This window comes from Oenanthe melanoleuca, chromosome 21, assembly GCF_029582105.1.
Source record: "Oenanthe melanoleuca isolate GR-GAL-2019-014 chromosome 21, OMel1.0, whole genome shotgun sequence".
Lineage (NCBI taxonomy): Eukaryota > Metazoa > Chordata > Aves > Passeriformes > Muscicapidae > Oenanthe > Oenanthe melanoleuca.
In genome coordinates, this window is record NC_079354.1 from 141390 (window position 1) to 154446 (window position 13057).

The 13057-nt window shown below is 56.6% G+C and overlaps 1 protein-coding gene across 1 annotated transcript; it reads right to left on the minus strand.

The window, feature by feature from the left end:
- Positions 1-1002: 1002 nt before the first annotated feature.
- ZNF362 (zinc finger protein 362) lies at positions 1003-9739 on the minus strand. The gene is given in 11 exon segments (XM_056508047.1): positions 1003-1797; positions 1868-2026; positions 2101-2179; positions 3015-3239; positions 3337-3658; positions 3745-3991; positions 4132-4195; positions 9084-9168; positions 9279-9305; positions 9680-9715; positions 9718-9739. Coding segments are annotated over 11 exon segments (1383 nt in total). The 3' UTR covers positions 1003-1680.
- Between the last annotated feature and the right edge of the window lie 3318 nt (positions 9740-13057).

A 13057-nucleotide genomic window follows, 5' to 3' on the forward strand; every position in this document is an offset into this window, starting at 1 on the left:
TGACAGGCTGCTGCAAGGTCCCCAGGTGGCCACACTGAGCTCTCCCTGGGGCTTGCCACACTGAGATCTCACCAGTTCGTGGCCATGGTGAGGTGCCCCAGGCCACAGAGAGATGTGTCCAGCAGCAGTGGCCACAGTGGACTGTCCCTGGAACTGGACAGTCTCCACCCACTTGGACTCACACTCCCCACCAGCACCAGGAGCCACCACAGACACCAGTGACGGTGTGTGCCAGCCACCAGGCCCTGGGGAAACCCTGGGACAACACACCTGCTGAGGATGGCCCACACTTCACCTTCCCCTCCCGCAGGGACCGGCCCCACCTGTGCCCTGAGATGTCCCCACAGGGGAGTCCTCTCCCCTCATCCTTCCCCTCCCCCCAAGACACAACCCCCCAATTTCATTAATTCCTGTTTTGGTCGGGTTTTTTTTTGTTCTCTTTTATTCTCTTTTTTTTTGGAAAGGGCTGGGCTGGGGGGGTTTCATTCCTTTTCCACACTGTGAGGCTGTGGCGCCCCCAGCTCCTCCAGGAACCACAATGTAGGACAGGGGGGTGGCGACAACAGGGAGAGGGGCAACTTTTTGTCCATTTTCTTCTCTTTTTTCTTCTTTTTTTTTCTTTTTTTTCCCCTTTTTTAATAAGGTACCAACTAGCTCTAGGGAGGCCTGGCCTGGCTGGGCAGCGAGGAAAATAAAAAAGCCCCAAAATTCGGGGGAAGGGAAGAAAAGTGGGGGGGGCCTAAGTGTATAAGTGGCATATTTACACAGTATTAACATGCTGACAAAAAAGGTTACAATATTGATATCATACAACATCGAGGGGAGAAATAATGGGGGGGTAAAAAATAAGGGAGTGGAGGGCAAAAATAATAGGGGGGTAAAAAATAACGGGGGGGTTAAAAATTAATAAAAGGTAAATAAAACACCCTGGAAAAAAAAAAAAAACCAACAAAAAACCCCAAAGAAACGCTGAGTTAAGGCTTAAAAAGTGTATAAAAAATAACACAGTTAATATCCAAAATGAACCAAAAAGTACAGAATATAGATGAGTTTGAGGGGAGTGCCCCCCAGCTCTATACAGGGGGTATGTACAGGCAGGCACAAGGCAAAGCAGGGGGACCCCCAAACCCCCCAAAACTGGGGCTGTGGAATGCGGGGGGCTGTCCCCGGGGGGACACAGCTCTGCCCACGGCTTCGCCCTCGAAAGGGACTCCAAAAGAACACAAAAAAACCCCAAAATGGTTAAAAATCAACCCCAAATGGAGGCGCTTGGGCCCAGAGTCTGAGGGGGCGGGGGGGTGGTGGGACTTCCCCCTCCCCCAGCTGCTTTTTGCTCCATCCACGGTTCGTTTTTGGGGTGAATTTCTGGTCTTTAGCAGCACCAAATTCTTGGCCAATAAATATATATATATATTTGTATCCAAAAGTGGGGGGCGGGGCCTGGCAGGGGGGACACCCCCACCCCTACTGCCACCCCCAAAGAAACCAAACCGCAGAGATTCAAAGTGCTCTGAAACCGTCTTTGGATGTCACCAAACCTGCGGGAGCCGGGGAGGAGCACGGCCCGGGCACGGCCCGCGGCGCTGGGGGTCATGTCCTCCTCCTCCTCCTTCTCCTTCTCCTCTTCCTCCTCCTCCTCTTCCTCCTCCTCATGCTGTGGGGGTCCTGTGCCCTTCCCGCTTAGATGAGGGAGATCCGTACAGGAATGCCGGGCGACTCCGTCCGCTGCGGCGAGTGCTGGCTGACCAGGTGCTCGACCACCGTGTGTTTGGACATGTGCTTCATCAGATAGGTCTCCTGCGGGGGGCACAGGGGTGAGCGGGGGGCCGGGGGCTGGGTGCAGGTTTGGGGCATTCCCCATGCTCACCGAGGTGTAGGCACGGCCGCACATGCTGCAGCAATAGGCCTTGGCGTGCTTGATGGCGTGTGCAGACAGGTGGATCTGCAGCGAGGCCGAGTCTGTGTAGGCCCGGTAGCAGTTGGGGCACTTGTAGGGCTTATCCTTGTTGTGCTGGCGCTGGTGGGACTGAGGGAACAGAGGGCGTCAAGGGGGGACAGTGGTGACCCTGTGCCCGCCGCCCCGAGTCCCCCCACGCTGACCTGGAGGTTGGAGAGCTGGGTGAAGGCCTTCTCACAGCCAGGGTGTGGGCACTTGTAGGGTCTGTCACCAGTGTGGATTCTGCAAACACACGTGTTGCGGTCACTGCCACCTCCCCTCCCACCAGCAGGGACAGTGCTGGTTCCATCCACGGGGTCACAGCGGGGTGGGGGGTTACAGTGGCCCCAGCGACACCAGTGCCCCAGGAGGTGACAGGAGAGAAGATGGGGAGACATGGGGCTGAGAGAGGGGGGGTGGGAGAGGATGGAATGCTGGAAACTGTGAAGCGGGTTGGATGACGGGTGTGGAGGACATGGACTGGCATGCATGGACAGATGACCACGCTGAGGCCATGAAGGTGGAGGGTCGATGGCGGCACGGCGGAGATGAAGAAAGTGGAGGGGAAAAGCACAGTGGAAATGGCTGAGCATGGTGGGGGCAATAAAGGTAATGGAGATGATGAGCATGGTGGCAATGGTAAATGTGGCTGGAAAGAAGGCAGTGGAGACAATGGAGGTACTGGAGACTACGAAGGTGGTGGTGATGTTGAGCACAGTGGGGAGAATGAAGGCCATGGAGTCAGAGCAGCAGGATGGGGATGATGAAGGTAGTGGAGATGACAAGCATGATTGAGCCCACAGAAGTGTTGAAAATTATGAGTGTGGTGGGGATGATAAAGGCAATGGGGACAGCCAGTGTGAGGGGGAATCAATGAGCACAGTGGGAATGATGACTGTGGTGATTATGAAGGTGCTGGAGACTGATGGGAGATGATGATGAAGGAGATGATGGCAGCACGACCAGCAAGCAGAGCAGGGCCATAAAGGATGTCAGGAGAGACTGGTGGGTGTGGGTGTCCGCCTGTCCCCTGCCTAGCCAGAGGGAGCAAGTCCCCAGCCCCTGGGCGGGCTCTCACCGGGTGTGCTGCTGGAGGTGGGAGAGCTGGCGGAAGGACTTCTCACAGTAGGAGCAGTGGTAGGGTTTGACGCCCAGGTGGATGCGCAGGTGCTGGGCCAGGTAGGAGGCATTGGCGAAGGACTTGGAGCAGTGGGGGCACTTGTGGGGCTTGGCCTCTGTGTGCGACTTGGAGTGGATCTGCATCTCCGACTTGGTGAAGAACGTCAAGGGGCAGACCTTACACCTGGAGGGTGTGGGGGAGAACCCCGCAGGGACCGGGCTGGGGTGGGGGGCTCCCCGCCATCGCCCCCAGCCCCCACAGCAGGCGGGGGTGTGCCTACCTGTACGTCTTCCCCTCTTTGGCCGTCTCCCCTGAGGCCAGGATGGGGTAGGGAACCACCAGCACTGGTGGTCCCGAAGGGTTTTCTGCCTTGATCTTTTTGCGGCCCCGCTCAGCCTTGGGCGCTCCCAGCAAGCCGTGGCCCTGGATTGTCTTGATGGAGTCGAGGAGGGGGGGGCTGGTGATTCCTGAGATTAGGGTGGGCGAGGAGGCGATGAGGCGGCTCTGACTGGTGGAGGTGGGGGTCGAGGGGGTGGTGGTCCCTGTTCCTGGGCTGGATTCCGAGGTGCTGACGGCCGGTGCACGGGACGCCAGCCCCAGCCCTAGCGGGCAACGTGACAGAAGCATTAGTTTTGAGGGGACCCCCATCCCCCTCTGCCCCCCAGACTGGTGGCGCCTGTGATGGTACCTGTGACGGTGCTGGTGGCTGGCCGGGCATGCAGGGCCACGTCAGGCTGGGGCACGGCCTGGGGGTGCAGTCCCGGCACCTGCTGCAGCTTTGGCAGGGACATGATGGACTGGCTGCTCTCAGCAGGTGAGGGGGGCACCAGAAGGGGCTGCTGCGAGGCCACCGAGGTGGGAGGCAGGTGTGGGGGGCGGATCTTCTCCGCCATCAACTGCTCCTTGATTTTGTTGATCAGGACCAGGTTGTCCAGCTGAGGGGGGAGAAAGCAGAGAGGTGGGCAAGGGCAGAAGAACTAGGACCCTTGGGACCCCCAGCCTCCCCCTCCCTCCTCAGTGTTCTCTACATCCACTCAACCTCCCTCCTCCCAAAGTCTCGGTGCAGGCGTCCTACCTGGCTGGGCATGGTGGGGGGGGGAGGCCAGAAGTAGGGGTTGTTGAAGCGAGGCTCCGCCATCCTGGGGAGAGAGGACAGCAGTTATGGGGCATCACTGGCTGCCACATGGCCCCACCGCCTTTCCACCTTCAACTCCCCAAAACAAACCACCACCCTCCCAGGAAGCAAGACTCAGACTCTGCGCAAAGGCAGGGAGCAGGTGGGGGGAGCGGGGATGGGGAACCCCCTGAGCATCTTCCCAGATGAAAACTCCTGCAGGATTAGGGGAACACCAAGCACCTGCCTGCCTCCAAGACCACAAAACATGGGTGAGTGCACTAGGACACTATTTGGAAAAGGAGGAAGCCGAAGTTTGAGGAAAACCCCCAAATCTCCCAAATTCTGGAAGAATTTCTCCCATCCAGGAAGGGATTAGAGGTGGATGGGACGCTGCCATGGGATAGGGTGAGCACAGCAGCACATTGAACCCAACAGCAATCCCAGCCAAATCCCCCCAACCCCCCAAAATATGCCTCCAAAGCCAAGTGAAGTGCCTGTGACACCCAGGAGTGGCCCAACAGGAGCACTGGGAACCAGCAGGGCCAGGAGATTTATGGAGACTCTTGAAGGCGTTAGGAAAATTAATTCTAAATCCATCTTCATGTAATGGGAAACAGCTGGAAGGGGGCAGCAAGAGGATGATCCCAGCAGACTGGCCCAGCATGACCAGGAATCACCATTCCAACAAATCTCATTACAGGGGCACAAGGGTAAGCATCTATAGGATCCCAATGGGACGTATGGGAGGGAGGCTCCCAGGAGACCTGGCTCCAAAATAAACCAGGCCATGGCCAGGATTCCAGGAGAAACTAGAGCGATGCCTCCAGCAAAGTGCATCCCCAGAAACTCTGCAGGTGGCAGGATTTGGACATGATAAGCCTTCCTTCTCCTGCTCCTCACACTCCCTGCCCCAGGTTTCAAACACACTCTGAGCTCCCCATAGGCAGGTGGGCAGCACCCAGAGAAAGGGAATCCTGGTCCCACCGGAATGTAACCTCCCAACAGCTACCCCAGCCTGAAGAAGCTGTGCGATGGACCACCCCCATCTGCAGGGAAACCAAGGCAGGGAGGAAGTAGCCCAGCACAGGACGAGGTGTGTTCCAGGGTATCAAGGAGCAATTTCTCATGGCAGTCCTCAATGCCACAGCCTGTCCAGGACACCACCCGGACATCGGCTGTGGGAATTCCCCTTCCCAGTCTTGAGCCACTCCAGGTCACCACCCAGCTGCTCAAGCAGCAAATGTTAGGGTTTTGAAGCGATAGCAGATCTGGATCCCAGGGGCACAGGCAGAGGCAAGGTCCCGCTCCGTGCCACAGAACCGGAACTCGCTGAGGTAAATGCAGCTCCCCGTGCGCTGCCAGCTGCTCTGTGTGATTGTCTATGTACCCACAGCCGCCCACAGCGGGCATTTACCCACTGTGTGCCTGTGTACATACACACACGTACAGAAGGGCTCTGGGTATGGTGGGCATGGCATGAGGGATGCTGCTGCCAGCATGAGGGGCTGGACACTGGGAACCAGTGACAAAAGCAGAGCTGGCAGCAGGGAATCCCTTGTATAGAGGCAGGCAGAGAGAGCAGAAGCTCAGGCAGGAGGTCTCTGAGCCCCCCTGGCATGACCAAGCACCCCCGCAACAATCCCCCACCTCAGAGCAGCCGTGGGAAAACAGGAAACCAGAGCTATGATTAGAAAAGGGTTTTTTGGAGCTGATTCCCCATCTCAGCAGGTGCCCCATGACCTCTGTCCTTCCCATCCGTCCATCTGTCCATCCTTCTCCCCGTCCCAACAGCATGCCGGGCTCCAGTGGAGCCAGCAGCAGCACCCAGATGGATCAAAGCCCCCAGCGTGGCCCCAAACCATCACCAGGACATGCACCAACCCCTACACCACTCCCAGGATCCTTCCTGCAAAGCTGGAGGGGGCTGGAAAAGCACAAAGGGTATTTTAGGGAGAAAAGCATAAATATCACGTGTTTCCCCACTCCCACCTGAGGAGGGCTTACTAAAGAAATGAGAAATTATTTGTAAAACTACCACACTCAGAGCTGGATGAACAAGAGGGAAGAAATGGTCAGTGCTGCCAAAATAATTATAAAAATCCCTGTTCCTGTCCCGATTTAATGTTACAAATTGTGCAGCATTTCGTCAGGAGTAGCATCCCCTTCTCTAGGGCTAGAAACAGAGTGGGAAGGGGAAGAAAGCAGATGGAAAAAAAATATATATATAAACTCCCTTTTTCTCTATTCTCAGCTAACTATGAAAAATGGAAGCTGACATGCAGCAAAGGTGGGAAAAAAAAGAAAATCCATTAAAATGGAAATTATGAAGGGTAGGGAATGCTGCAGCACATCTCCCCCCGGCTCTGCAGGGAATGGAGGGGTGGTAGGGTTCTCTGTGCCCCCCCAGCTTTTGAATGGGCAGGGGGAACCACCCCTTGGGTAACATCTCCAGTGGCATGGGGTCCTGTGCTCCAAACCATGGTGGGAAGAGCCTCCGACATCCTCCACAGGCACCAGAATTGGCTGCTGAGGGGTTGTCAAAGGTTATCCCCAGGGACAAGATGGGTGCCCAAAGCATGATGGAGACCCAAGTAGCCCAGCCAGCGGAGAGGGATGTGGGCAGAGCAAGCAGGAGGATGCACAGAGCCCCAAAACCATGGGCTGAACCCCAAATTCCCCAGAACAGCACAGTGCCCGGCATCACAGCTCAGCTGGGCCAAGGGGGGAAGCAGCAGCACCCTAAAAAGAGACCAAAAGCCTCCTCGCCTCCGCACCCACGGGGAGGGAAGAGCAGGAGAAGCCGGCAAGCCAGGGCTGGGGGTGGCGAGGGGAGAGCGGAGTCAGTGGCAGCAAGGGGGGCGGCGGTGCCGGGGCCATCGGGGTCAGCAGTGGTTGGTACTCACAGGGTGGCCTCTGGAGCCAGGTGGGCGCAGCTGCCTGGGGAGACGTGTCGCTGAGGCTCCAGATTGATGGGAGGTAGATGATGGCACGGGTGGGCACGAGCTCACTAGAGCCTTCCAACTTCCTACCCAACTGCCGCTAAGTCAAGCTACAGTTCTCTAGGGAACGCCTCTACCTTGGCAGCCCTCTCTGTCTCGCCTTCGCTGAAATAAAAAGAAACAAGAGATTTCTTTTCACGCCACTGCCGAGAGAAAAGGGGCAGCTCCCAGGGACCGGCGAGCGACCACCGACCTGGTACAGCCTGAAAGTGGGGGGTCTGTGAGGCAAGGGGAGGGATTTGGGGTGACCAGAGAAGCACTTGGTGGCTAAATGTGTCCTTGACCAAACAAGACACTGAGTTTGGTGTCCCCAAGTATCCCAGCAAGAGCACCAGGGAAGAGCTCCCGCCCCCTGTGCCAAGCGGCGAGTGCAGGAAAGCCGGCGGTGGCCAGAGACGGCGCATGGGGAGAACCAAGCCGGCGGATGGACGTCCCCTGTGCATTCCCCCACCCAAACCCCAGCACGTCCTTCCCAACACGGGCCAGACCAGGGATGGTGACTTGGGCCTGGGCATGTCCCTGGGCCAGGGAACCCAGCTCTGCCTTGCACCATGCCTCAGTTTCCTATCCCCAGAACACAGGCCATGGCCCCTATCCCCTCTTAAGAACAGGTTTCCCTGGGGTTCACTGGGAGCAGGAGGAGTTTTGGAGGGAAAGCAAGTGCCCATCCACAAAACCTGCGTCCCAAAGCCACCAAAGGGTAGGAAACAGCACCTAGTGCCATGCCTCCCTGCCCAGATGGTCGTCATCCAGGAGGGACTCACCCCAAGGTGAAGGGGGCAGAAGGCAGGCACGGCTGCGAAGCAGGAACGCCGGGTGAGCCCCTGTGGCTCAGGGAGGGGTGGCCCGCACGCCACAAGAATGCACCCAAGATGGAACCAATTAAACCCTCGGCTTCCGCCCCCCGAAGGGCCCTGGGCTGGGGCTTCTCCTTACGCACTTCCAGCAAAACCAACCCAAAATGAGCCCCCAGCCTGGACCGAGGGTCCCTGTGAAGGAAAGGGGTGCACAGGGCAGGGTGAGGAGCTGAGCACCAGTGGCAAGCGGGAGGGGAGGTGAAGCCACACTGGAGACCCCTCCGGTGTCCCCAGCTCGGGGGTGGAGGAGCAGGACCAGGGTGGCAACACTCCTAAAAGATGGGGGCCAAGGTGCTGTGACCCCAAATCCAGTTTGGGTCCAGTGACCCAGCAGCGGGGACACGGAGACAGCCTGCAGGGAGACTCAGAGCCCACGGGGTGACACACCAGATCCAGGGCGCACAAAACACACCACTCCCCTGGGGAGGGTCCTGCTCCCCCCAACACCAAATACATCCACCCCTCAAAAGAGACCAGTCAGCACTCTGCAAGGCAAAGGCAGCACTGTAAACCAGCATGGGGGAAACTGCCCACTGCCAGCAGCATGGGGGGCTCACTCATGGGTGACAGCACACAGGGAAACCGAGGCACAGGCAGGGGATCACCCTGAGGAGGGAGTGAGAGCACCGGATCCAACATGCACTTGTCGCGACATCACACCCAATGACCAAAAATCCACATTTTTAAGGGAAAAAGCAGAAGGTGGAGGGGTTGAGGGTGAACGTTATTATTTTATGCATATAAAGACACATTTCTTAAAAGGGAAATATCAAGGGGTCACACATACACTGGGAGCAGAGTCCCCTCCCTGCAGAGGGGGCAGGCAAGGAGTCCCTCACACCCCTAAAATACCCCAAAAAATACCATGCCCCTGCTTATATAGAAATATACACATCCACATATAATACCTTGATTCTGATGTTCTGATTTTACAAGCACACATATAATTACATGCATGCACATCATTACGTTAGATGCTATTTTAAGATGTAAATGTATAAAAGCAGGGATTTTTTCCTCCCTGCGATCCCCTCGATCCAGCCATCATGCCCACCTCTGCGAGTACTGGCGTTGCTTCCCCTTATCCGCGTCCATCTCCAGCTCTAGCTGAGATCGGGTGCTGCACGTGGGGCGTTTTTCTACGGGGGGACAAGGAGGAGGACAACTTCACACACCCCGAACCCCCCGCCAGCCCCCGGCGCGCGAGATCCCACAGCGGAGGAACAAAAGCGAAGCGGCTCCGACCTACCCGACCCGTGGGAACGTGGGGTATTGCCTGAAAATAGAGAGAAAACAACAAAAAAAAGGAAAATAAAAGAAAAAAATAAAAAAAAAATAGTGGGGTTCTTTTATAGCACTGCTCGCCCCCAAGCTATTGGGAAAGCTGAGGGATGGGGAGCTGGCTGGAAAATTGGGGGTGAAATCCATCCCCTCACCCTGGACCCTCTGCCTCCTGGCAAATCGCACGCCGTGAGGGACTTAAAAAACTTTTTTACCTCTCTGCTAAAATATCACTTTATAATCTCAAAGCCCTTGGGCTCAAAGCTGTTTTCACCTGCTCCATCCTCCCCAGGTTAAAAAACCTGTCTGCTATCTGAAGGACCGCAGGCTTGGGGGGGAAAAATAACCCAACAAGGAGCATCCTCCAACCTTGAAGGGAGAAAAAGAAATCAAAATCATCAAATTCATCATTCCTGGGTTCAAATCCATCACTGTGGCCACGCCGGCTCTAAGCCCCCCCCCACACCCAGGCCCCCCGACGTGGCTGGGAGATTATGGATGTATAAATAGGATATGGCTAAATATATGTTGGAGAGGGACAGACAGACCTCTGGGACACAGCCACAGAAATTTGGGTCCCTCGCTAAAGCTGCCGCATTCCTGCCAAAAACGCCATGAAAAAAATACCTCCCCCCTCCATTAGACCTTCCAGCCAGCGAGACCACTTTTCTAGACAAAACCAGTTAATGCAGAAAACAGCAAGAAAAAGGAGGAAAAGAGGAAGAAGAAAAGGAATTAAAATGGTGAAAATTATAATAATGGTGATTACGATGATGGTAACGATAATATTCAGCCCCTGCGTTGCTTCTGCCACCCCCTGTAAGCAAAAAAGTCAGAAAAAAGCCAAGAGTGCATACAAAAAAGCAACCCTCCCCCCCCCCAACATGCAACATCCACAAAAAAAGGTATATTCGGCTGCAATTAACTTTTCCATTAGACCATCCAGAGGGAAAGAAAAAGGGAAAATCCTGGTAAATGGGTATTTTCCTCGATGTCCCCCCTCCTTTCCCCCCCCCTTTTTTCTCTCTCTTTTCCTTCTTCTTCCTGCTTGGAAGCGGCGGGGGGGGGCGGGAGTGTGTGGAATAATGATGGTAAAAATGAAAAAAAAAGAGGTGGAAAAAGGAGAAGTTTGGTTAAGTTGAAATCCTCAGCCGGGGAGGGGATTTGCGGGGGGGGGGGGGGGAGGTTTGCCAGACAAAAAGCCGGGGGATGGGGGTGGAAGGGGGGGTTTGGGGAAGGGGGGTGGCCCGGCTGGGTGCTCCCCCCACCCCCCCTCCATCCGCCGCCTCTCCCACATTCTCAGACGTTTTTATTAAAATTCGCAGACAAAAGGCAAACAAAAATGGCAGCCCCGGCTTATTTTTAAAACGCTAGGACGGGGACGCCATGTTCTGCAGGGCTGAGGGGAGGGGGAAGGGGGGGTGAGGGGGAAAAAGGAGGGAAATTTTTAAAAATTATTGATTTAGATGAAAAATGAATAAAAAGCAGAGCGGGGGGTTGGGGGGGGGAGTGTGTGAAGGTCCCCCTTTTCCCGCTCGCCCCCGGGGTAAGGGGGGTTTCGGGGGTTTTGAGGTGTTTTGGAGAGGGCACGGAGAGGTGGGGGGGGGATGGAAAGGGAGGGATGAGGGATATTAAAAAAAAAAAAAAAATAAAGCGAGGGGGGGAAGGTAAAAAAAAAAGACACTTCCTATACCGACAGCCATGGTGCCCCGCCGTCCCGCCGGCTCCGCCGCACGGAGGAAGATGGAGCCCCGCGCCGCCCCCCCGCCGCCGCCCCCGCCTCCGGCCCGCCCGGCCCCGCCGCCACCGCCCGCCCAGGGACGGGCTGGGCTGGGCCGGGCTGGGGCGCCCCGGCCCGGAGGGGCTCCTCGGGGCCGCAGCCCCCCGAGCCCGCAGCAGAGCTCCGCGAAGCCCTGCGGCTCCCGGCTCCCTCAGCCCCGGAGGGGTCCCCGGTGTCTGCGGCCCCCGGAGCCCTTTTGGCTTCCCAGACCTTGTCAGCTCCTCAAGCCCCTCAGGCCGCCAAGCCCCCTCAGCGCCTCGTTGCCCTCAGCCCCCTCAGGGCTCCCCAAAGCCCTGCAGCCCCCGGTTCCCTCAGGCCCGGGAGGACACCTAAGTGTCCACAGCCCCCCGAACCTCCTCAGCCCCTCCTCATCAGGGCTCCCCGGTCCCCTCAGCCTCCAAAACCACCTCGGCCCGCCAGTCCTGCCAGCCCCGGCAGGGCTCCTCAAACCTCCTTAGCCCCCCAAACCTTCTGAGCCCTCCAAACCTCCACAGCCCCGGCAGGGCTCCACAGGATCCACATGCACCCAAAGCCTCCTAAACCCTAAACCTCCTCAGCCTCTCAAGCCCCTTCAGACCCTCACAGTGCTGTCAGGGCTCCCTGGTTCTCTCAGCTGCCACAGGTCTCCTCACACCTCAGATCCCCTCAGTTCTCAGCCTGCCCCAGTCCCTCAGTATCACCAGCCGGCCCAAATTTCTGCAACTCTCAGATCTCCTCAGCCCCCTTAGTTCACCTCAGTACCCCCAAAATCTCCACAGACACCCATTTTCCCTCAACCCCCCGGTTCTCCTCAGCCCACTCTTCAATGCCCTGGATCCCCTCAGTTCTCCTCTGAACCTGCCAAGTTTCACATCCCTCAACCAAGTTTTGCAAACCTCAACCGCACAGTTCCCTCACAGCCTCCAGGACTTCTCAGTGTCCTCACCTCCCCAAAATCTCCTCAGAATCCCTCAAAATCTCCTCAGCTCCCCAAATCTCCTCAGTCCCCCAGTTCCTCTTAACCCACCCAAAGATCCTCAAATGCCTAGATCACCCTAGACCCTCAGTTTCACTCAGACCTCCCAAAATCTTCTCAGATCCTTCAGATCTCTTCAGTTCTTTCCATCCTCCTCAGTCTCCTCCAGCCCCTCAAATCTCCTCACCCCCCCTCAATTCCCTCCACACCTCCAGGACTCCTCAATGTCCCCACCTCCCCAAATCTCCTCAGAGCATTCCAAAATCTCCTTAGGCCCCATAAATCTCCTCAGACTCCTCAAAATCTGTTCAGACCCCCCAAAATCTCTTCAGACTCCCATTTCCCTCCAGCCCCTCCGTGGAGAATCATTGAAAGCAAATGATGCCTTCAAGAGAGGTGGGAAATGGGATGGGATGGGATGGGATGGGATGGGATGGGATGGGATGGGATGGGATGGGATGGGATGGGATGGGATGGGATGGGATGAGCACCCAAGAGGTCTCCACCACAGAATGGACATCGCTTTGCAGCTGCCTGGGGTGTCAGAAGCCCCTGGAGCAGGTCCTGGCCACGGCCAGGGAGTTGGGACACAGGCACCGGCCCCTGTGGGACCTCTGGCCTGTCCCTGGCCCTCCCCACATTCCCACTGCTCTGTCAGCCCTCCAGCCGGGATCCCCCATCACCCAGCACTTCCCCATCCTGGAAGGTCCCCAGAGCCGTTAATTATCCATGACTCAACCGAGAACCTGAGCCAGCAGCCCCAAAACTCCTTTTTTATCTGATTTTTGGATATTGACACCCAGCATTGGTGTCATCCCAAATGGGAGAGCCTGAATCTCCCCAGAGCTTCCCTGATGTCTGAGTTCACCCTCTCTAGGTTAATTTCCATCAGGGCTTTCACTTCTGCTGTGGGATTTTTTCCCCTGTGATTAAGAAACCAGTGGTTTTAAACCTTGGCACCCATTTTCTGATTTTTTTTGTGAAGGGCAGGGGGAGGGGGTGCACTGGAGTT